Source organism: Impatiens glandulifera, chromosome 8, assembly GCF_907164915.1.
Source record: "Impatiens glandulifera chromosome 8, dImpGla2.1, whole genome shotgun sequence".
NCBI lineage: Eukaryota > Viridiplantae > Streptophyta > Magnoliopsida > Ericales > Balsaminaceae > Impatiens > Impatiens glandulifera.
The window spans coordinates 5,578,785-5,603,600 of NC_061869.1; the positions used below are offsets into that span (position 1 = coordinate 5,578,785).

The 24,816-nt window shown below is 27.9% G+C and overlaps 2 protein-coding genes across 2 annotated transcripts; both read left to right on the forward strand.

The window, feature by feature from the left end:
• Positions 1 to 580: 580 nt before the first annotated feature.
• Positions 581 to 19,385, forward strand: LOC124912775. The gene is made up of 6 exons (XM_047453423.1): positions 581 to 623; positions 685 to 805; positions 892 to 1,061; positions 1,146 to 1,443; positions 1,532 to 1,695; positions 19,273 to 19,385. The coding sequence occupies exons 1-6, from the start codon at positions 581 to 583 to the stop codon at positions 19,383 to 19,385; spliced, it is 909 nt and encodes a 302-aa protein (XP_047309379.1).
• Positions 19,386 to 22,022: 2,637 nt separating this feature from the next.
• On the forward strand, positions 22,023 to 23,282 carry LOC124912776. The gene is made up of 5 exons (XM_047453424.1): positions 22,023 to 22,123; positions 22,240 to 22,409; positions 22,501 to 22,795; positions 22,879 to 23,042; positions 23,128 to 23,282. The coding sequence occupies exons 1-5, from the start codon at positions 22,023 to 22,025 to the stop codon at positions 23,280 to 23,282; spliced, it is 885 nt and encodes a 294-aa protein (XP_047309380.1).
• Positions 23,283 to 24,816: the final 1,534 nt, after the last annotated feature.

Sequence of the window (24,816 nt, forward strand, 5' to 3'; positions counted from 1 at the left end):
AAAACTTAAAATGTATTGATATATAAATAAAATAAAAAATAATAATTTAAAATAAAGAATATTTTAGTATTTTGGTTAATTAAATGAATGGTGTGATAGATGAAAAGTGATTAATTAAAAACCTTATCTTAGTATAGGTGAGTTCCAATTTTTTTTTTTATTGTACAGAGTGATATTGACGCGTGCCGATAAATAGAATAATACAAACTAAACATGTTTATGTTTGAATTATTTAGACGCATGCAATTAGATAAAAAAAAAATTAATATTAAATTATATTTTGTAGTTTCCTACTGTAACATTTTTAAAATAATAAAATATTGATAACATATTTTTTTATCATTTAAAAAACCAAAAAATTATAAAAAAAAATCAAATCTTAAACTGATCATGATGATCAGCCGCCTAGTTGGTTCCCCTCCAACTCCAGTCACCATCAAATCTTATTACAAGAGTTGATCAGATAGCCTTGCAAACCCGTCCCCCATAAAATCTCTCTTATAATCTTCCTCCATATTATTTATGTATGGGTCTTAGGTTCAATAAACAAATTCTTTAGATCTTGATCACTTACTAAACTATGGGTCTTAGGTTCAAGGATTTCCCTTCCACACTCTTACAAGGTCTTTGTTTAATTCTTTCGATTTCTGTGTTTTTTTGTTATTGTTCTTATCAATAAATCAGGAAGAGATGCTCAGCCGATGCATTACACGCTCAAAATGGTGTCATTCTCAAACATATTAGCTAAATCCCCAACAATATCTAAATACATTTCTGTTAATTTTAAAGTTGAAGACAACACGTGGTTAGTTTCATTTTTATAAAAAATTATGCAATATGATATTATTATAAGTTAATTATTATTCATAGTTTAATTTATATTCGGTTTAGGAGATTGCATATCTATCCTAATGGGAACAAGAAGAAAGGAGGGGATGGTCATATTTCCATATATATACAATTGGTGGATACCTCATCTCTCCCCAACGGTTGGACAGTAACGGCTGTGATCAATTTGTTTGTGTTTGATCAATTTCGTGCTAAATATTATACTGTCCCAGGTACGTATAAGTTATAAACTTTAAAAATTATATTTATTAACATCTTTGTCGAATTCATTTGAGTACTTACTCATTTCACTACAGATTATTCGGTAGTGCGCTTTTCTGCTTTAAACCTGGAATGGGGTATCACGAGATTTGTTGAACTTGAAGTCTTTAATGATTTTTCGAATGGATACTTGGTGGGTGATAATTGTGTGTTTGGTGCCGATGTTTTTCAAATAAAACAACCCATCAACAAGGTTAATGTGCTGTCTTTATCGAGTGAAGGAGCTAATCATCCTTCTTTGACTTGTACCCACATTTGGAAAATCAAATATTTTTCTAGTCTCTTCCTTGATTTCTACGAGTCTGACAAATTCACTTGCGGAGATTTTAAATGGTTAATATATATATCCTTACTTTTCTTCTATTTAACTACATAAATACTTTTCTGTTATAAATTAATTAATTAATTTGCATGTTATAAGGTGGATCAAACTCTATCCTAAAGGGAGTGGTAGAGGTGCGGGGAATAGCATTTCGGCTTTTCTATACTTGGATAAGCTTAATCTTCCCTCGGATACTAAAGTCTTTGTTAATTTTACTATTGGCATCCAAAATGTGGTTAAGTCATATATCATTAAATCCAAAGGTATGTATTTTGTGTGAACATATTAATTTAGATAAACTTAAAACAAATCATTATTAGAATATTTAATGATATAATGATTAATTTGCTTAATTATTTGCGTGCAGGGGAGCATCACTTTGATGATTTGTCTATAGGCAGGGGGTTCAAGAAATTAATTTCATTAACTAAGTTTGAAAACTTAAAACATGAAATCTTGGTGAATAATACCTGTGTTATTCAAGCTAAAGTTACCATTGTAGGGATTGTCAATATAAAGTGAATTAATTTCCTAATTGTAAGGGATATTTTGGTTTTCCTTTCTTATTTTGATGTTTTTAATTAAAACTAAATTTCTTTCACTAATCTTTGAAATATTGTTTTTCTTTGCTTCTTCATACGTTCATTGAGACACAAACAAAGTTTAGCCAATTTTACCGACGCTTGTTATGCTAATATTAAACAGCCAGTTTAATATTTAGTGACGTTTACTGGTTTAGCAGCCTATTTTAAAATTATTCACAATTTGTTTCCCTTGTTCCAGTTATTTTATAAAATTATTTTGTTTAAATATTTCACTTTTCAAACCATTACAAAAAGCAATAGATAGTCGTTGTTCTAATAACATGAACAAGTGCCCAAAAGAAAATGACAAAGAAGATAGAAAATGGTTTTCTTTCAATTTTTGTAAAAATGAAGTATTAATTTGAAAATGTACTTTTAAAGACTTCATTATAAAGAATCTGATTCTCGAGGACGAAATGATAATTTATTTATTTTTTAAATAAGACCATTGCCTTCTCTTACGAGGAAATAAACGGAACTAAGGGAATCCATAAATAGGATCCCATCCATGACTCCCAATTTTTAAATATATAATAATATTAATTATATTATATATATATATATAAATATATTCATGTATATTACAAGTAAAAAAAATCATTTAAATACAAAGACAAATAATAACATTAAAATAAAATAAGAAATAAATAATACTTAATAAGTTATTGGACTCATAAATTTTTGAGAAAAACAATTAATTCTCCGACAAAAAACGTCATAATAGTATTGTGAATGATACGTATCATATTACTATTATCATTAAAAGTTTGACAATTTCTCTTAAACCAGATAGAATACTAAAAAATAATTAGGAAGCTAACCAGAATATATAGGCCTACCCAATAAATTTTATAATACTCCACAAAAGACTATTCACCGCTTAACAATACAAAAGTAAGTAAGTTGTTTATTCAACATTTTCTTGACAAACGACTAGTCATAATACATTTTTTTTAATACACATATCATCAGTTAATTTTAACAAGATCTTAGATATATAAATTTGATTCTCCGTTCTAAAAAAAAAAAAAAAAAAAAATTTGATTCTCAAAATTTCTCAACAAAAATTATATAAAGTCATCGAAACAATCCACACATTAAATTATATATATTGCCACTATAATATATATTATTGATCTTATCTATTATTTGTTCTCTTCCTCTCTAATATATGTAAGATTTTACATTATTTGCGTTATAGAGTCGGTTAAATTTAACGGTTGTTGTATTTATTTGGCTATATATTGTTTTATTTAATATTTTGTTTGTATCAATGTATGAAAAGAAGAAAAAAAAACTAATAGTTCAAATATAATAATGAAAGAAATTTTATATTAATTAATAACATCAAAAGAAGAAAGGACGACCCAACATATCCCCCGGATGATTAGGAGATTAATTCATATTTAAAAAAGATCATTTTGTAGTGACTAACATCGGCTTCTTGAACAACACAAACATCATTAACCTGGATTTCGTTTTTTAAGTTTTCAAACTTATTTAATGAAATGAACTTCTGGAAACCCCAAGCTGGATACAAATCATCAAAGTGATGCTTCCCTGCACGCACATAAGAAAGTTAATCATTATATCATTAATTATTCTAATAATTATTTGTTTTAAATTTATGTTAGTTAATATGATAACACAAAATACATACATTTTAATTGAATTATCTCCGACTTAACCACATTTTGGATGCTTAAGAATGTTCGTCCTCATTTATGTAATGGAATTTCCTTGGGATACATAGCTAGTGCGCTAGGGAAACCTCTTAAATTTGATTCAGCAATGTAATGTTAGAATTATCCTAATTAGATCCTAATTCAATATGTGAGAAATTAAAATCTGAATGCGGCGGAAGCGTACCTTAATTAATCGCATTAATAGTGAATCTTCTCTTTCCTTAAACTTTATGGATTGAATGATTCTTTCCTTAAACTTTCCTTATATGGAATGGTTCTTCCATTTGATGAGTAAGTCAATAGGTTTCTCTCTCTGTTGATGGGGACGCAAAGGAGAATTGACGTTACTTCAAATGGGGGCCATTACCGTTACATATAACCAACAATAAGTTAGTTATTATAGTTTGACAATTTCTAATTTAGCCCCTTCATAAAATTAGAAATGCCACTTAGGTATCCTCACTTTATATTCATGACAAATACACCCATAAGCCATAAACTTAATTTCACATTAGATCACATTATTTTGGCTTATATTAAATATGACATATGCACAATTATTTATTATACAAGTGACCCTAAAAATTCCAACAATCTCCCACTGGGTCACGTATGTACAAAAATAAATGTATCAACCATAATGCGCCTGAAGTTTTATGTCATCTTAATCATATGTTGTATTAAACAATTTTATCAATTAATTATATCAATATAGAACCAAAGAGCTCGTCGTTGTATTTAAGCACAACTAGACCCAACAATGATCACATAAATCAATACAATTAATTGACAAATCATATCATGAATGTGAGGAATGAAAATTCCATGCAAGGTGATCTTTTCATGTCAATTTTCAACTGGTCCTACTTAACTTTAGTGAGATCATACTTTAAACATAATTATACAAAGTGTAATGAACTGAATAATACTTAAGTTCTGATCAGAATAAAAACTTTATAAATATCTATAAAATAATTAAACTGGAAGATGTCAAAATTACAAACTCCCACTGAAGTTAGAGATCGTTGATCTCTACGACACTCATACGAGTAATATCCTTATGAAAGACATTAGACGATAAACCTATTGCCAATAGGTTCATAACCATAGAGTTTGTACATATATATTTTTATAGAAATCTATCCACTTTGTATCATTTCTTTCATTAAATAAACTTGATGTCAAAATCACTTAATTTGATGTCTAGTAACATGTCATAAATTTCGCTGCAATAGTGGATGACGCCATAAGTGTTTGTTTGACACTTCTTCAAGAAACGACAAAACCAGCTAGCGAAAAATATTATCCGAAGTAGATTTCATACTATTTTGGCATCTCGTAATATCGGAGTCAGAATACTCAATGATCTCAAGACTTTCCGACTTCTTATATGTGAGCATTTAATTCTTAATTCTTTTCAAATATTTCATAAGTATTGGCTACTTAATGTCAAGCAAAATTTGTGACAAACAAAATGTCACCCATATATAAAACCATAAATAGACGTTTACTCCCACTAAACATGTGATACACAAATAATCAATTAAATTCACCTCAAAACCAAAAGAGAGAATTATTATTTTGTAAAATTTGTGGTATCACTAACGAGATGCTTCTTTAAGTCTATAGATGAATTTCTTTAATTTGCAAACCATATTAATTTGGTCTCTCGACACAAAGTATTCTCATTGCACCAAATTGTTTTTCAATGTCTCTATTGAAAAACCCCTTAACATCTACTATGGTGAAGCTCCATATCAAAATATGTAACGAGTACCATAAATTATTCTTAAAGAGTAATTCAATTAAATTGGATTGTCATAAAGACACTTGATTTTGAGGTTGTTGAGTTTGTACTTAATGAGTTTGATCATATTGTCTTGTTACTCTTGATTTCAATATCAATAAAGTTCTTATCAATGTCAAGAACACTTGAGATATAAATCAAATCTTCCACAATAGGAATTATTGATCTAAATCAGTTTTAAAGACACAATCATTTCTCCCCTCAAACTCAATATCCTCAAAAATATATTGCAGTCTCGTCTAAAAAAAAACTATCTTTAACTTAACATAATAAAAAATTATAGCCCTTAATCACTTAGAATATTTTAATAAAATAGTTGCTCACATTTATAAACTTAAGTAACAATTAAATTCAAATAATGATTTATCCCATCTCAAAATACTTAATGCAACATTAATATCAAGTCTTTGGACAGTAATATTAATTGCTAATAATATTTTGGTGTAATGATCAAACATTAATAATAAGACATGTCAAATAATCAATCTATCTTTGGATGGATTAATTATTCACATAAATAAGACTTTATAATTATTACATATTTATCATCACAAGTATTAATGCAATTCTGTCAATTAATTATCAGCCTTTGGGCCAAATAATATAATCAAATGAATTACACAATACTACCATTCAAAATTGTCTTGAATTAATTTCAACAAACATTGTCACTTTGGTGATTATTTGTATCAATCAATACAATCCAAATAATGAACAATAATATCATTAATTTAAATTTAAATGTTATATTATTGTATATAACTCAAATCAATAATATATAATTTTCCCAGAAACATATAATTTATTTTATTATAAAAAATAAAATTATATTATAGGCCAAATCTTACTTATTTTGAAATTTGTAATGCCTCATATTAATTAAATTAAATTAAATAATAAATCTTCAAGATTTATTTGACCAAATTTCAAATATTAGCCTAAATCCAATTATTAATTAAGTTATTAATAATCATTAACCTTAATCTTTTAATCCTAAAATAAAGGATATAATTAAAATTTTATTATATATTGATTTATATATATATATATATACTTAACCTTAAACATTATTCCTTAATTCTCTTCTCATTTATAATATATATTATATATTATTTAATCTCTTAACAACAAATATCAACGTCAATTTAAAACGGTCAATTTAAAACCGAGAATTTCTACCTTTAACGAGAAAATCTAAATTAAAACAGAGAATTTTTCCCTTAACGAGAAAATCTAAATTAAAACAGAGAATTTCTCCCTTTAACACGAGAAAATCTAAACCAATATCAACCGTCAATTTAAAACGGATAATTCCTCCTTTAACGAGAAAATCTAAACGAGAATCTTAATTAACCATAAATCTAGTAAACCTTATTAAATAATATCATAAATCTTTATATTTTGTAATAAGTTATTCCATATTATTGGAAAAATCAATATATCCATATATTCCAAAATAATTGAAAAGAGAAAATTCAAAATATTCTTTTAATCTTAATGGTAAAATTTAAATATCCTTTAATCTATATATATATATATATTCGATTAAAATTTTCAAATATAAATATATATATATATATATATATATATATATATATATATATATTCTCATCATAATTTATTGAAATTATCAAAATCAATATATATTCCTAATATCATGTTTGAAATTCTCAAAACCAATATATAATCCAAAAATATGAAATTATCTATAACCTAATATTATGTCTTTGAAATTATCAAAACCAATATATATAATCAGAAAACATGAAATTATCTATAAATTCATGCATATATATATATATATTTATGATTACTGAGAATCTAAATATCCCTAAACCGAGGAGGAATTTTAATTATGAGATAATTCAAATATCTCTTCTCATCAATCTTCATGATAACATCATACGATATTAATTAATATATAACCGTTCCTCTTTACAGAAACTTAAAGATCTAGGAACTTAACAAAACCAGAGAATCTAAATATTTATAAATCGATAAATCTTTATATATTTATACCAAATTAATATATATATATATATATATATATATATATTCCTAATAACATGCTTTTATTTTTATTATGAATTGCATGCCTATAAATTTCATGCATATATATCTACACCGATATAATTTTTTCACATAATTAAATTAGGATGGCTCTGATACCAATTGTTAGAAATCTGAATGCGGCGGAAGCGTACCTTAATTAATCGCATTAATAGTGAATCTTCTCTTTCCTTAAACTTTATGGATTGAATGATTCTTTCCTTAAACTTTCCTTATATGGAATGGTTCTTCCATTTGATGAGTAAGTCAATAGGTTTATCTCTCTGTTGATGGGGACGCAAAGGAGAATTGACGTTACTTCAAATGGGGACCATTACCGTTACATATAACCAACAATAAGTTAGTTATTATAGTTTGACAATTTCTAATTTAGCCCCTTCATAAAATTAGAAATGCCACTTAGGTATCCTCACTTTATATTCATGACAAATACACCCATAAGCCATAAACTTAATTTCACATTAGATCACATTATTTTGGCTTATATTAAATATGACATATGCACAATTATTTATTATACAAGTGACCCTAAAAATTCCAACATGTAAGCGTATGAAACACCCTCTTTAACCAGAATCTGTATTGAAATCCACTCTGGGAGTGTTCTTCCAAGAACGATTGAACTGAAAGATAGGTTGGGTAATCTCATTGTGATAGGCATTCATTATGAGTGGAGACCCAATCGATGTGTAAGATGCAACATTTTTTCACACTCGCTTTGGGTTAAATGAGAGTTTTGGTGGACGATACTCTCTTTGTTAAAGTAGAAGTTACCATTCTTGGCGTGGTTACTATAAAATGATTTTTCTTGTTTTAATTGCATTACTTATTTAAGTTTGTAATTATAATAATTTAGTAAACCATATTACCTTCTTTATGTTTAAAATGATAATCTCTTTGTTAAAGTAAGTTACCATTTTACCTTCTTTATGTTTGTTTACGACTTATAATAAGTGCTGTGGATGATGATGTTTTTCCCACATGCATGTTGCCGACACTCAATGAAGTCTCGACCACTATCTATTTTTCTTTACTATGATCTTTGTAGTACCCATCCAATTTCTCTTTCTCAATAATAATTCCCTTTCCATATTGATGAGACGGCTTTATAAAGTTATTTTGCTTCGATCATTTTTAAATAATAAAAAGTTATGTTTTCGACGTTTAGTATATTGATCGTCTGACACTTAAATTGTGATCAAGAGGGAAAAGCTGTAATGTTCATTTTTGTTGGGTTATTATGAAATAAATGTAACTTTTTTAAAAAAAAATTAAGAAAAAACACAATCACATAGTCATGTGCGTGTTTTTAGTAAAAATTGATTTTCTTTTATGTAAATGAAGTGTAACATTATTTTTTTTTGCGTTATTTTTATGAATACAGACAGCTTAATATCACTAATTTGATGACTTGTGTCCAAATTAGGGTACCCGAAGTTCATATGATTGACTAAATTTCAAGACTCCAAAAATAAAATCTTGGTGAATGATTATCTGATGTTACTATTTTAAGGGTCGTCACTACGGCCTTAATTTTGTTAATTAATTTTTTTTAATATTATTTAATAAAGTAATTAAGCTTCTAATCAATCATTGATGAAATATTTAGTTTTATTATTTATAATATTATTGTTTTTAATTTGTAGACATCGTAATTTTATATCCTAGTTATATAATTTTAATATACTAAATGATCTTAAAATAAAATTATATACCTTCATTAATATTAATGGGCTTGATTTGTTTTGCTTTGAAAGTGAAGATCAAACCGGGCCTAGCAGATTCCATCAGAGGAATAACAAACAACAAGTTTTGAGATGTTAAATTCATTTTTTTTATTTATATATAACTGTTTTTTTTGTTTCATCGCCGGAGCTCTAACGAAAAGCAGACAAAGGTCCATCTGTACTCACATATTTTTGTTCACTTTTAGTCCTCTAATTTTTGTTTGATCTTTCATTTTTAGTACTCGGATTACTCATTTTTAGCTCTCAAATTACTTTTTGAATCAAATCGCCCTTTCAACTTTTAAAAAGGTCACAGAAGAATTCCCTTGGGTAAGATCTTTGATTCATTTTTTTTCTATCCTCTTTGCTTACATTATGAATAATGTAACACATATATCAAGAGCTCAGTGTGCAATTTGAATGAAATAATAGAATTGTCATCAGGATCCCCATTCATGGATCTCTCGGTTCGAGAACTAAAAATAAGAGGATCAAACCATTTCTTCTGACTCTTTTTCAAATTCGATAAATGTAAGTTGATTGGATATTTCATTTTGTTGAAAAAATTTCTTTTAATGATTCATCAACCTGCTTTCTTCCGTCAACTTTTTTGTTTTTTTATTAAACATAACCATTTAAACTTAAAATATTATTTTTTATATATATTATCTTTAATCATTATTATATATATATATATATATAATTATTAAATCGATTATATATATAATATTATATATATTATTATTATTTTTTATATTTATATAATTATTAAATCTTTTATATAGATAATATATATATTATTTATTTTTATCTATACATATGTATATTTATATAAAATAAAGTTTAAAATAATTTATATAATATATATATATATATAATTCATATATATTATCTTAAATCATTATTTTATATATAATAGATATTTTAAAGAATAATTTGAGAGTTAAAAGTAATTGAGTAATCTATACATATGTATATTTATATAAAATAAAATTTAAAATAATTTATATAATATATATATAAATTTATAATATATATATATATATTTCATATATATATATATCATCTTTAATCATTAATTTATATATAATAATTTTTAATTTAATTTATATTAAAATAAATTTTATTTAAGCAAGGGCATGTTTACATAATTTTATTTAGAAAAATAATATATAAATTCGGATGAATCGAACCTGTAACCTTTTGGTAACAATAGTTTATAAGTGTATTAAATTAAATAATATTTAATATACAAAAATATATATAAAATAAAATAAAATAAATATATGTAAACTAAAATACATGATCATGAGTTTAAAGCATGGCTATGCATGACTTAAAACATGATGCCGGTTATATTTGATTTTGTGAAAACCACACTCAGGTTATTCAGGTCATTGGGTCTTGGTTTTTGTCAAATTTTGATAAAAATTACAACCAAACTTATCCAATAAAATGCTGTCATTTGTAATGCATATGATTGTTTGTTCAGATTTTTTTTATCTCTTATCTTTAAAATTCGATTTTAGTATTATTTATAATTTTAAAAAATAAATAAAATATATCAAAATTCATAATTTTTCGAGATCTATAAATAAAGATCATTGTTGCTATATTTCGGAGCAAAAAAAATCATAAATTTCTCCATTTTTATTAATTATCCTCCTTTATTTACAATTATTCATAATTAAAACATTTTATGTATGCAAATTAGAAATTAAATATTATTATTATATTTAAAAATTATTTATTATATTTTTAATTTAAAAATAAAAATAATATTTTTTAATTTATGATCAAGATTTTGTTTATCATGGATAATCACAATGACCAAAATTTTTGGTCATAAAGCTGTTTTCATGATATGTCCAAAAGATGGATTATTGATAGAGATGTTCTTAGATTGGATAATAACCCTATTGTTTTGAAAGGTTGGATAACTTCATTTCTAACCGGCAAAGATTAGTTCAATCTATATATATACATACATATACAATATACGATAAAAGCTATACGATCATGAATCATTATTATGCTTTTTGATTATTAAATATATATATTAAAATATATATTCCTCTTACATAAATACATGAGAAGGAGATTTGGGATAAATAATGTACAATCTGATTGGTCAGAAAAATAACAAATTTTTTATTTCTCTTTTTTTTTTTATAGTGACACGTTATTCTTTCTCATTCTGTTTCATTTTAATCTCATTATTTAGACTTATATGTTTTTATTTGAATATTTAAGGTTTATCTAGTTCATGTGTAATTTATAAATATCATATTTGAGCTTCAAGTAGATGATACAAACTAAATATATTTTAAGTTTGAATTAACATTATATGATTTGATAAAAAAAAATAAGGTGTAAAATAATATTATTTTAAAATGCTTAATTTTAAAATAGGGACAATAATATAATAATATGACAGTAATATTAAAAGCAAGATAACAAAATCTTTAAAATGTGTTTAACAACATATTTTCCCCTAATTTATCGAGAAGAAAAATAGATAGGCAGAACTAAAAAAAAATTAAAGCTATCATAAATCGATGTTTTTTTAAATTTACTCTAGTCAAGTCCAACATTTTAATTCCTCATCCCACTCAAGATTTGGGATAAATAATGTACAATCTGATTGGTCAGAAAAATAACAAATTTTTTATTTCTCTTTTTTTTTCTCACTCTTTATTATTTTTACAATCAGTAATATATATATTGACACGTCATTATTTCTCCTTCAGTTTCATTTTAATCTCATTATTTAGACTTATATGTTTTTATTTGAATATTTAAGGTTTATCTAGTTCATGTCTAATTTATAAATATCATATTTGAGCTTCAAGTAGATGATACAAACTAAATATATTTTAAGTTTGAATTAACATCATATGATTTGATAAAAAAAAATAAGGTGTAAAATAATATTATTTTAAAATGCATAATTTTAAAATAGGGACAATAATATGATAATATGACAGTAATATTAAAAGCAAGATAACAAAATCTTTAAAATGTGTTTAAACAACAAAATATTTTCCCCCTAATTTATCGAGAAGAAAAATAGATAGGCGGGACTATAAAAAAAATTAAAGCTATCATAAATCGATGTTTTTTAAATTTACTCTAGTCAAGTCCAACATTTTAATTCCTCATCCCACTCAAGACTCGAGAGGAATGTGAGTTATGTGCCGCGACTATCGAGTAACGAAAACTCATTATCGAAAATGGTCATTTACCGCGACTATCGAGTAACGAAAACTCATTATCGAAAATGACCCGATTTTTGGCTTTATATAATTATTATCGGAATATGCAAGTCAGTTGGTCACATAGGTCACATAGTGTTATTGTCATCGACAACACATTTGTGTTTTTGTCTTTTTAAAAAGTCATTGTTATGAATGATCTATAATGTCAATAATTAAATTATTAGACCGAATCTAACCAAAAAAAAATTAATAATAATAAAGAAGATAAATGTATGTTACCCAGATTTGAGAGTCATCAATTATTTAATTAAAAACCATTTATTTCGATTAATTAGATAAATTCAAAGGGCGAAGGAAAGAGAGTTCTTTGAGTGACAGAGATTCCGATTCAACTTCTCCCACGGAGAAAGAAAAAAACCTGGTTATTCCTACACACAATACCGAAGCTCGCAGACTCATTAGTCAAATAAGAGGCATCAACGTAGACATGGACACGATTCAATGCTTCAACCATCGTGCAAGTCCGTATTATCAGCCAAGCTGTATTTACTAAGAGTCAGTCTAGTTAGATGAAGTGTGTGTTCAAATTCCTGTGATCTGCTCCAATCTCTCTTTGTAAGGGTGTAATTTATTTTCACACTTTCTCTAGACCCAACCACGGCCCTCTGTTCAAGTACCTCTTCTTCCCAAAGGTCGAGTATCTTTAAACCCTAAATGCCCTCTGCTCTTTTTATTCAATTCCTCCACTTCTACCATTTCGGTTCGGAAAGATTAGTCAGTATTTTCTTATGATGACTTGGTCGAGAGTGATATTCTCTTTCTTTATTATGCTAACCTAAAATAAAAGATCCTCTTTAAAAAAAATGGAGTTTATTTGATATTTTTAAAAATGGAAGGTCCGATCTCTACGTACAAGTTCGAGAACTTCTTAAAACCAAGTCCATTCGTGCTTGGTTGCTTTCACCCCAATAGGCCAGCGGGCGGAACAAGGAGAGGCCCGACAATCGTAGAACTGCGGTCGAAAAAGCGTGTTCCCTTTAGATAACACGCACCCTAGACCCCCTGCTAGCACTAAATTCTATTTTTATAAAAACTCTACTTCAATCAATGTCTTTCTCGGATGTGACAGATCCAAGATGTAGAATGGTATGGTCCTGCCCAAGTTTCTAGGCAATTTTAACTATGCCCAACCCTTTCTTTTCCCTCGATGCATTATCTATTCTGAACTGAAAGGAGTAGAGTCGTTGCCCAACGACCCTACCTATATAAAATTAAAAGCGAAATTCCACTGCCTCCCCCCTATAACGAGCAAGTAAGTATACTAGCTGAGCTAGCCGCATTCCTAGCTTAGCCTTATTTTATTTTTAATTTAACTTACAGATCGAAATACAGATAAACTCCATTCAATTCTTGATGCACGCGCCCGTAAACCCTTTCCCGTATCAAGCAGATGAAGTGATTGAGAGAGATTCCGTTCTTTCAATCCAGCAGAGACTCTTACAAAAATTCGGAAACTGAGTGCTTGGTTCCTCTTTGCTATTGACTCGGGTCTGTTGGGCTAAGGGGAGACTTAACTGTCATCAGAAAATCACACTGAATGAAGTACCAAACACATAATTGGATTTTGTGACACGCCCGACTCAGTGTCTTTTGGACCCTTTGCCCTCCCTATCCCAAGCTAGCCCTTATGGGGAAGTTTATGAAGTTTCTGAATCCTGATTTAAAACTCTTAATTCATTTTTTTTTTTATTAAGATGATCAATATTATTAGGTTATATCTTATAAATTATTGCCTTATTTTCCCTTGAAATTTATTAATTTGAAAAAAAAATGTAATATACTCATTATTTTCTTGCAAAAGAACATGAAACATAATTTAAAGAATATTTAATATTAACTTCAAATATTCACTAGGATTTCTGAAGTCACAATTTTTTTTTTATAAGATAAAGAGATTTAATATTCAATTATATTTTTAGCTTCTCACTTGTGTTATAACTTTTTTTTATTTTTATTTTTATTTTACGTGTGAATCTAAAATTAGGCGTGTTTGGTTTAAAATTTTAAAATAACTCAAACAAAATCAAATATTATTTTACTCCCTTTTTATTTATTATATCACTTAAATTATTAATAAAATACTAAAATACTTTATATTTTAATTTTTTTTATTTATATATATAATACCTTTTAAAATTTTTACCAAAAATAATCAATACTTATTTTTAAAATTCTAACCAATCATTATTTTTTATTTTATTTATATATATTAATACCAATTAAATTTTTTACTAAAAATAATAAATACTTATTCAAAATTATCACCACCATAAAAATAAAAAAAAATAAAAAAATAAAAAAATTGGATCCATTCAAAATGAGTAATTTTTATTTAATTTTCTTTTGATTTGATCTTCTTTCTAATGAAAACTATTGTCACAAAACAAAAAATAATAAAATATTGATATCATATTTTTTTATAATAAAAAAAAAAATCAAATCTTTAACTCATGATGATGAGTCGCCGTGTTGTTGGATGACTGACTCGGAAATGATGAAGCCGTAATTAATCCCCTCCAACTCCAATCGCCATCAAATTATTTAGAAAAAATATTAAAAGAGGTGATCAGATAGCTTTGAAAACCCCACAAAATCATTTATATGTGCCATTAATTAATTAAACAAATCCCTCTTAATCTTCCTCCTCGACATTGCTATTGTTTTAATTATTAGTATTGCTTATAAAGACTTTGGTTTCAATTTCGCTCTTCACTTACTAAATGTCACAAAGGCAATTATGTAGCGAAATTTTTCTAACTTTCTGTCCTTGTGCGGCCTGTTTTGCGCACCAAAACAGACAGCCCAACTCCAGCACCGATGTTAGTTTTTCGCACAGAAACTAACCAGCAAGCTCACAACACAATCAACAAGAAGTATGCAGACAATTAAAGACACAGAATTACGGGCAAATACCCAACTTTATAATATATTCACTCACAAATATCGATTACAAAGAAGACTATAAATTCTCAAGGCTGCACACAAAATGACACTCACTAGTTGTGGGTATTTCTCTACCAAAACTTAACTAACTTGTCTTGTGCAGCTCAAGATCTATTTATAGCCCTTAAGAATAACAATGAGAAACCTAGAGACTGGGGCAGCAAGCCCTTGGCCAAGTCGTGGCTGAAAAAGTCATCAAAGACTTGGCCTCCCGAAATTATAGGGTCTTGACCGGGCCCTCCCGAAATACTCGGTCCTGGCTGAGACTTGTTCCATCCTTGACCTAGCGACGCCCTTCTCCTCGGTCGCCAAGTGGGTCGGGGCGGGTACCGGTCCAAAACCGGCCCAAGGTCCGATCCATGGTCGAGACCTAACCCATGCACAATGATCCGGCCCATGTCTGAAACACTCGGTCCTCAGTCCTCGGTCCTCGGTCTGATGCTTACGCTTGGTCAGCTTTCCCCCTCGGTCGGATGCTTCCGCAAGGCTAACCTTCTCTCGGTCTAATGCTTCCTTCTCCACACTTCTCCCACCTGCTGCGCGCACACTCCATGCGCTGGTTGTTGTTACTCTTTCGGCCCTAGGTCGCACACACGCGACCACCCTTCAGCTCGGTCTCGGCACTCCTCATCATGCCGAGCCAAACCCGCATGCTAGCATCTATCTCTCGGTCCTTGTATTTTAAAACTCGCGCCCCGACAGGATCTTTCGACACTTCGCATTTCGCCACTCCGGTGCCATGCCGCCCACCTGCGACATTATTTTTAGGCACCTCTCGGTCCTGGCCCTCCGCAATCAAGCCAAGACCGAGGTCAGCAGGTTACACTTGTAACATACTCCTTTATTGTTGTTTTCTATCTTCTTTATATTCTGTTCGTTCTTGGAGAAATATATTTTTGTTGGGCAGTTTGTTTACTTAGGCGAAAATCTTAAGTATTGAGTTGGCTGATCAGGTTCTTGCGAGGAGAGCCTGAGCCGGACAAAGGTTAGCCAAAGTTGTGAATTTGGTGTGTTTTTCCGCATTAGACAGACCCTTCGTTACAAGTTTACTCCCCTTTTATTTATTATATCACTTAAATTATTAATAAAATACTAAAATACTTTATATTTTAATTTTTATTTATTTATATATATAATAACTTTTAAAATTTTTACCAAAAATAATCAATACTTATTTTTAAAATTCTAACCAATCATTATTTTTTATTTTATTTATATATATTAATACCAATTAAATTTTTTACTAAAAATAATAAATACTTATTCAAAATTATCACCACCATAAAAATAGAAAAAATATATGGGAGAATTCACTAGTTTCTGAATATGTGAATATGACATTTATCCCACATCGGAGAAAAAGAAGAAATTTTTGGTATATAAAATATGAGAGAGTTTATTAGTTTCTGAAGTGTTTTTAAGGTTATAATGTGCTGGAATATGGTTCACCCTAAGGGTTTAAGGTTATATTCATGAGGTACTTGAGATATGAAAGGCAATTGTGATAATAGTAGAGATAATAAAATAACATCTAAAATGAAAATAGAAAAATACATATTTTAAAATAAAATAGACTTTTAGCAACGTTTTTTTAATTTTGCCAACGCTTAAATAAGCGTCGTTAAAACCTTCACTTTTCGGCAACGCTTGTACCGACGCTTAAATAAGCGTGGTAAAAACTTGCGCCCACCCTGCTTCTGGCGACGCAAGAATAAGTGTCGGTAATGTTTTTGGCGACGCTTTTAAAGGTTGGCAGAAGTCTTTTTATGCGTCGCCGAAAGTCATTTTTGTTGTAGTGACGGCTGTGGTCAATTTGTTTGTGTTTGATCAAATTCGTGATAAGTATTATACTGTCCCAGGTACATATAACCTAACCCCTTGTTATGATCAAGGATACATTAATTTAACTTATTAACATCTTTGTAGAATTGATTTGAGTACTCATTTCATAACAAATTATTCGCTAGTGCGCTTTTCTGCTATGAGGTATCACGAGATTCGTTAAATTTGAAGTCTTTAATGATTCTTCAAATGGATACTTGGGTGATGCTTGTGTGTTTGGTGCCGATGTGTTTCTAATAAAACAGCCCATCAACAAAGTGAATGTGCTGTCTTTATTGGGTAAAGGAGCTAATGATCCTTTGACTAATTGTACCCACATTTGGAAAATCAAATCTTTTTCTACTCTCTCCCTTGATTATTATTAGTCCGACAAATTCACTTGTGGAGATTTTAAATGGTGAGTATATCTTTAGTACTTTCTTCTATTTTTCTATATATATAGACATAAATAAATTAATTTGCATGTTAGGTGGATCAAGCTCTATCCTAAGGGGAGTAGTGAAGGTAGGTAGAATAGCATTTCGGCTTATCTATGTTTGGACAAGTCTAATCTTCCCTCGGATACTAAAGTCTTTGTTAATTATACTATTGGCATCCAAAATGTGCTGAAGTCAGATATCATTAAATCCAGAGGTATGTACTTTGTTTGATCATATTAACTAACATTAACTTAAAACAAATGATTATTAGAATAATTAATGTTATAATGATTAATTTGTTTTTGTCCGTCCAGGGGATGCTCACTTTGATGATTTGTATCCAGCTTTGGGGTTCCACATCATTTCATTAACTAAGTTTGAAGACTTAAAAAATGAAATTTTGGTTAATGATGTTTGTGTTATTCAAACTGATGTTACCATTGTAGGGATAGTCACTACAAAATGATCTTTTTTATATATGAATTAATCTCTTAATGATAAGGATATGTTGGTCTTCCTTTCTTCTTTTTATGTTTTTAATTACAACAAAATTTATTTCATTATTATCTTTGAAATATTGATTTTTCTTTGCTTCTTCATACCTTCAATGAGACACAAACAAAATATAGCAAATTTTACCGAAGCTTTGATACACGTATAATATTTTTTTACCGAAAAATAAGACATTTTCTATTTTTTTTAACATTAAATATTTTCTTTTGAGTAAGTTAACTATCAAGATAAATATTTTTGTATCTGTTGAGAAACGATCTAATCTAAACACATGATAAAAGAAGATATAAAGATAAAGTGGTAAAAAATAATAAAGAACACAAGATATAATGAGGTTCGGCCAACAATGCCTACATCCTCGGAGAGTCGTCCATTCTATTGATATTCCATGGAATAATGATCCAAGTAACCCTAGGTTACAATGTCTCTATTTATAGGAGTACATTAAAAGCCAAAAGACCAAACTACTACTCTTAAGCCCAATAAAGGCTTAAAGCCCAATAAAGGCTTAAAGTCTAATTACAATATATAAACTCTAATTAAATATGAGCCCAAAACCCAACAGTATCAACCCTATGTTTTAATCATATTACTTATATTTATAAAATTTTAACCATCACTGAAAAAAAAAAACTTAAAATTAGAAAAGGCAAGATCAAACAAAGCTCTCTAATTAACTCATGATGATCAGCCGTGTCTCAATTGGATGAATTACTCGGAAATGATGAAAGCCGTAATCAACTTTAATCACTATTAAATCTAGGTAGCCTTGAAAAATCCCACAAAACCATTAATGTCATTAATTAAATCAATCTCTCTTAATATTCCTCCATATTTTTGCCTATATATATAAATTAGCACACAAAAATCTAAGATTAATACAAAAATTTAACCTATTTTGTGTGATTATTTGAGAGGAATATTTTAATGATATGATATACAACTTAATTGCTAATTTGTTTATGTGCACAGGGGATTCACATTACTTCAGTGAACTACGCATTATACTTCACAAATTCATGTCACTTGCAAAATTACGAGATCCAACAATGGGAGTTTTGGTGGATGATACTTCTCTTTGTTGAAGCAGAAATTACATTCTTAGCGTGGTTACTAAATAATCAAAAATTATAAGCAGAAATTATAAAGTTATTTTGCTGACCATTTTTAAATAATAAAAAATTATTCTCCTGACGCTTAGTTTATTGATCGCGACACTTAAACGGTGCTTGACTTATTTTGAATATCTTTAAATAAATATAATGATTTTATTTATTTATTTTTGAATTTAAAAAAGAAAACACAAATTTACCTAGTCAGTTTTTTTTATAATCTAACCATAACTCTTCACGTTTGAGTTAATCTTAGATATGTAAATACTATAGTATTTAGTTTCCTTTTATATAATATTATTATTTTTAATTTATAGATTATATAATTTTAATATACTAAATTATTTTAAAATAAGATTATATACCTTCATTAATACTATTTTCCTTTTTCCCAGAAGCCAACCCCTTTCCCTTTTTTTTTTCCTACTCCAACCTGTTTTTCTCTCCATAAAACAAAGATAGACATACATTAATTTGGTAAAGTTCCGGCTATCGATTTCTAAACAAAAGAAAGAAGACAAATGACAATGAAGATGCGAGACAATGTTCAGGATGGAACGATTTTTTAATCTTTTTTCTTAAATTTTCCTTATATGGAATAGTTCTTTATTATGAGTACATAAATAGGTTTCTCTTTGTTAATGGGGACGCAAAGGAGAGTTGTTCGTACTTCAAATATGAAACATTACCGTTACATATAACTAACATTAACATTAAGGTTTGTGATATAGACGTATACAAACTAGGTATATGTTTAAGTTTGAATTATCTTTAAATACATGTTCTAAGATTAAATACAAAAATAAGATATAAAATAATATTTTTTTTAAATGGTCAGAATTTTAAAATATAGACGGCAATATGATAAGTACATGAAAATATAGTGCGAGAACTCTTTATCACGTGTAATCAAGCACCGAACAGAGAATAAAATCTCTAAAATATGATTGAACACAAAATATATTTTTTTCTAATTTCTCGAAAAGAAAAATTAGTTAGGTTGCGACTCTAAAAAAGTCAAAACTATTATAAATCGATGTTTTTTAAATTCATTATAATCAAGTCTATCATTTTGGTCTTCATCTTATTCGAGATTTGAGAGAAATATGAGTTATGTGGCGCGACTATTAAGTAACGAAAATCGTTATCGAAAATGATCGATTTTTGACGTAATATAATTATTATCAGAATATGCAGTTATGGTCACATAGCGTTATTGTCATCAACAACACATTTGTGTTTTTGTCATCTTTTTTTTCATTCAAAAGTCATTGTTATGAATAATCTATAATGTCAATAATTAAATTATTAGACCGTATTTAACCAATTTCTTTTATAATAATAATAATAATAAAGAGAAATGTATTTTACTCAGAATTGAGAGTCATCAATTATTTAATTAAAAACTATTTATTTCTATTAATAAGTGGAGAAGTTTATGAAGGTCCTGAATACTGATTCGGGACTCTTAATTCATTTTTTTTATTAAGATGATCAATATTATTAGGTTATCTCTTATAGATTATTGCCTTTTTTTCTCTTGTAATTTATTAGTTTGTCAAAAAAAGATTTAATATATTCATTATTTTTTTGCAAAAGAACCATGAAACATAATTTAAAGAAGATTTAATATTAACTTCAAATATTCAATAGGATTCTTGACAAATTTGTTTGTATAAGATAAAAAGATTTAATATTCAATTATATTCTTAACTTCTCACTTATGATTTTTTTTTTACATGAGACTTTATAATTGAGCTTTCATAGAAAAATTCAAACAAAATCAAACATTACTTTACACCCCTCTTACTTAAATCATTAATAAAATATTAAAATATCTTATATTATAAATTATTATTTTTTATTTTATTTATATATATTAATACTTTTTAATTTTTAAAAAAAATAATAATTAATACTTATTCAAAATCATCATTAATTATTATTTTCTCTATATATTTTTCAAATAACTCGAATCTCCGAATAAATTTTTGATCCATACAAAATGAGTAGTTTTTATTTATCTTTCTTTTGATTTGATATTCTTTTTGGATAAAAACTATTGTCACAAAACAAAAAAATAATAAAATATTGATAACATATATTTTTTTTATAATAAAAAAAACAATTTTTTTTAAAAAAAAAATCAAATCTTTAACTCATGATGATGAGTCGTCGTGTTGTTGGATGACTGACTCGGAAATGATGAAAGCCGTAATTAATCCCCTCGCCATCAAACTTTTCAGAAAAAATATTAAAAGAAGGGATCAGATAGCTTTGAAAACCCACACAAAATCATTTATTATATATGCCATTAATTAATTAAACAAATCCCTCTTAATCTTCCTCGATGTTCTGGCCTGTGTATTCCTCGACATTGCTATTATTTTATTAGTATTGCTTACAGACTTTGGTTTCAAGTTCACTCTTCACTTAGGGTTTCACTTACTAAACTATGGGTCTCAGATTTAAAGATTTTCCCTCCAAACTCTTACAAGGTCGACTTTTCTTAATTCTTTAGATCTCATAACTTTATATACGTTTTTACAAATTGCTGATATTTTTTGTTATTGTTTCTTCATCGCTAAATCAGGAAGAGATGCTCAGACGATGCATTACACGCTCAAGATGGAGTCCTTCTCAAATATCGCTAAATCCCCATCAATACTTAAATACACTTCGGTTAATTTTAAAGTTGATGGCTATACATGGTTAGTTTCATTTTTATGAGCTAGATTATTATTATTTTTATAAAAACATATACATGCAATACTATGTAAATAATAGTAATTTATGCAATATGATATAAATTATTTGCGCGGTTTAGGAGATTGCAAATCTATCCTAATGGGAACAAGAAGAAAGGAGGGGAGGGTCATATTTCCATTTATATAGAGTTAATGGATACTTCATCCCTCCCAACCGGTTGGACAGTAACGGCTGTGGTCAATTTGTTTGTGTTTGATCAAATTCGTGATAAGTATTATACTGTCCCAGGTACATATATATAACCTAACCCCTTGTTATGTTCAAGGATACACTAATTAACATATTTGTCGAATTGATTTGAGTACTCGTTTCATTACAGATTATTCGCTGGTGCGCTTTTCTGCTGTAAAACTGAAATGGGGTATCACGAGATTCGTTAAACTTGATGTCTTTAATGATTCTTCAAATGGATACTTGGTGGGTGATGCTTGCGTGTTTGGTGCCGAGGTGTTTCTAATAAAACAGCCCATCAACAAAGTGAATGTGCTGTCTTTATTGGGTAAAGGATCTAATGATCCTTTGACTTGTACCCACATTTGGAAAATCGAATCTTTTTCTACTCTCTCCCTTGATTACTATGAGTCCGACAAATTCACTTGCGGAGATTTTAAATGGTGAGTATAACCTTACTTTCTTTAATTTAAATATATATATACATACTTTTCTGTTATAAATTAATTAATTTGCATGTAAATAGGTGGATCAAGCTCTATCCTAAGGGTTGTAGTGGAGGTGCGGGGAAGAGCATTTCGGCTTATCTACATTTGGACAAGTCTAATCTTCCCTCGGATACTAAAATCTTTGTTAATTATACTATTGGCATCCAAAATGTGGTTAAGTCAAATATCATTAAATCCGGAGGTATGTATTTTGTTTTAACATATTAACTAACATAAACATAAAACAAATTATTATTAGAATAATGAATAATTATGTGCGTGTGCAGGGGAGTCTCACTTTGATGATTTGTATCCAGCTTGGGGGTTCCAGACGATCATTTCATTAACTAAGTTTGAAGACTTAAAAAATGAAATCTTGGTTAATGATGTTTGTGTTATTCAGGCTGGTGTTACCATTGTAGGGATTGTCACTACAAAATGATTTTTTTTTTTTAATATGAATTAATCTCCTAATGATCAAGGATATTTTTGTCGTTCTTTCGTTTTTAATTAAAACAAAATTTCTTTCATTATTATCTTTGAATTATTAATTATTTTTTGCTTCTTCGTAGTTCAATGAGACAGATAATTTATCGCTGCTTATTTACCAACACAAGTAAATGTTGCTACACTAATATTAAACATCCGATTTAAATATTCAATGACGTTTACTTGTTTAGCTGCCAATTTTAAAAAAAAAAATCACAAAATTTTCCCTTGTTCAAGTTATTTTATAAAATAATAAAATTTGTTAGAATATTTTTAGTTTTGAAAAGTGCAACTTTTTTAAATAAAATGATTTGTTATTTGAATAATTTTTTGAATATTCTCGTTTTTAAAGTTTTGTTTATTCATTCTCAAATTAATATAATTTATTATTTGATTTTAATTTTTTTATATTTAAAATTTATTATATATAAACTAAATTATTTATATTTTGATATATATTTTAAATTATTATTTTTATATAAATTAAATTATTTATATTTTGATATATATTTTAAATTATTATTTTTATAAATTTAATTATTTATATTTTGATATATAATTTAAATTTTAATATCCCATTTTGATAAATTATTTTCAGTTAGTAGAAAAATATTACTTTCATTTTTTTTAAATGATTGAACTCTTATAAGTAAGAAAAAATTAGAAGAAAAAAATGGTCTATTACCCTGATGGGTTTAATAATGAGTTGACTTATTATTTTTAGATGGGTTGTCCTTTGTGATTGATCTATCCTAGTCATGAGCTTGTAAAGCACCAGTCCTACATTTTTTCTCTGTGCACCAAGGAGACAGGGGCTCCGCGGTAACTCGTTTCATGTCAGGCGTATCGTGTCGGTTAGACGTTGGCTATGAAATCCATCACTATACCGAGCAGATCACGGGCATTCACATCTCGACGAAACTATGCGCGATTCTCGAGCGGCTGGGCTAGATTGGAGTATTTGAAACAATGGTAGACGAGAACAGTATAAGACATGAAATTAGAAGATTCAATGGAACAAATTATGCGTTCTGTAGGATGCAAATTGAAGATTACCTCTACGAAAAAAAGCTTCATGTTCTTTTACGTAAGAAACTAGAGAAGATGAATGAAAACTCCTTGATATACAAGTTTTGGGATTGTTCGATTGACACTTGCCAAGACTGTTGTTTACAACGTAACAAATGAGAAGACCACCATGAGTCTGATTAAAACACTTTCTGATATGTTTGAGAAACCATCTATTAACAATAAAATACATTTAATGAAAATACTCTATAATTTAAGAATGATTGATGATAGTCACTATTAATGATATGATCAAATTTAATATAATTGTGAATCAACTATTATCTGTTGAGATTTATTTTGGAAATGAATTTATTGTTCTTATTTTTGTTAGTTTCTCCATCAAATAGCTGTAAACTTACGGAAATAACCATTAGTAACTCAATATTATGTTGGGAGGAGTCAACTCTTCCATTGGG

Coding starts and splice junctions, on each gene's coding strand:
- LOC124912775 (XM_047453423.1), top strand. CDS start 581: ATGGGTCTTAGGTTCAAGGATTTCCCTTCCACACTCTTACAAG. Junction 624..684: donor CCCTTCCACACTCTTACAAG/GTCTTTGTTTAA, acceptor TCAATAAATCAG/GAAGAGATGCTCAGCCGATG. Junction 1,062..1,145: donor TAAATATTATACTGTCCCAG/GTACGTATAAGT, acceptor ATTTCACTACAG/ATTATTCGGTAGTGCGCTTT.
- LOC124912776 (XM_047453424.1), top strand. CDS start 22,023: ATGCATTACACGCTCAAGATGGAGTCCTTCTCAAATATCGCTAAATCC. Junction 22,124..22,239: donor AAAGTTGATGGCTATACATG/GTTAGTTTCATT, acceptor TGCGCGGTTTAG/GAGATTGCAAATCTATCCTA. Junction 23,043..23,127: donor AAATATCATTAAATCCGGAG/GTATGTATTTTG, acceptor GTGCGTGTGCAG/GGGAGTCTCACTTTGATGAT.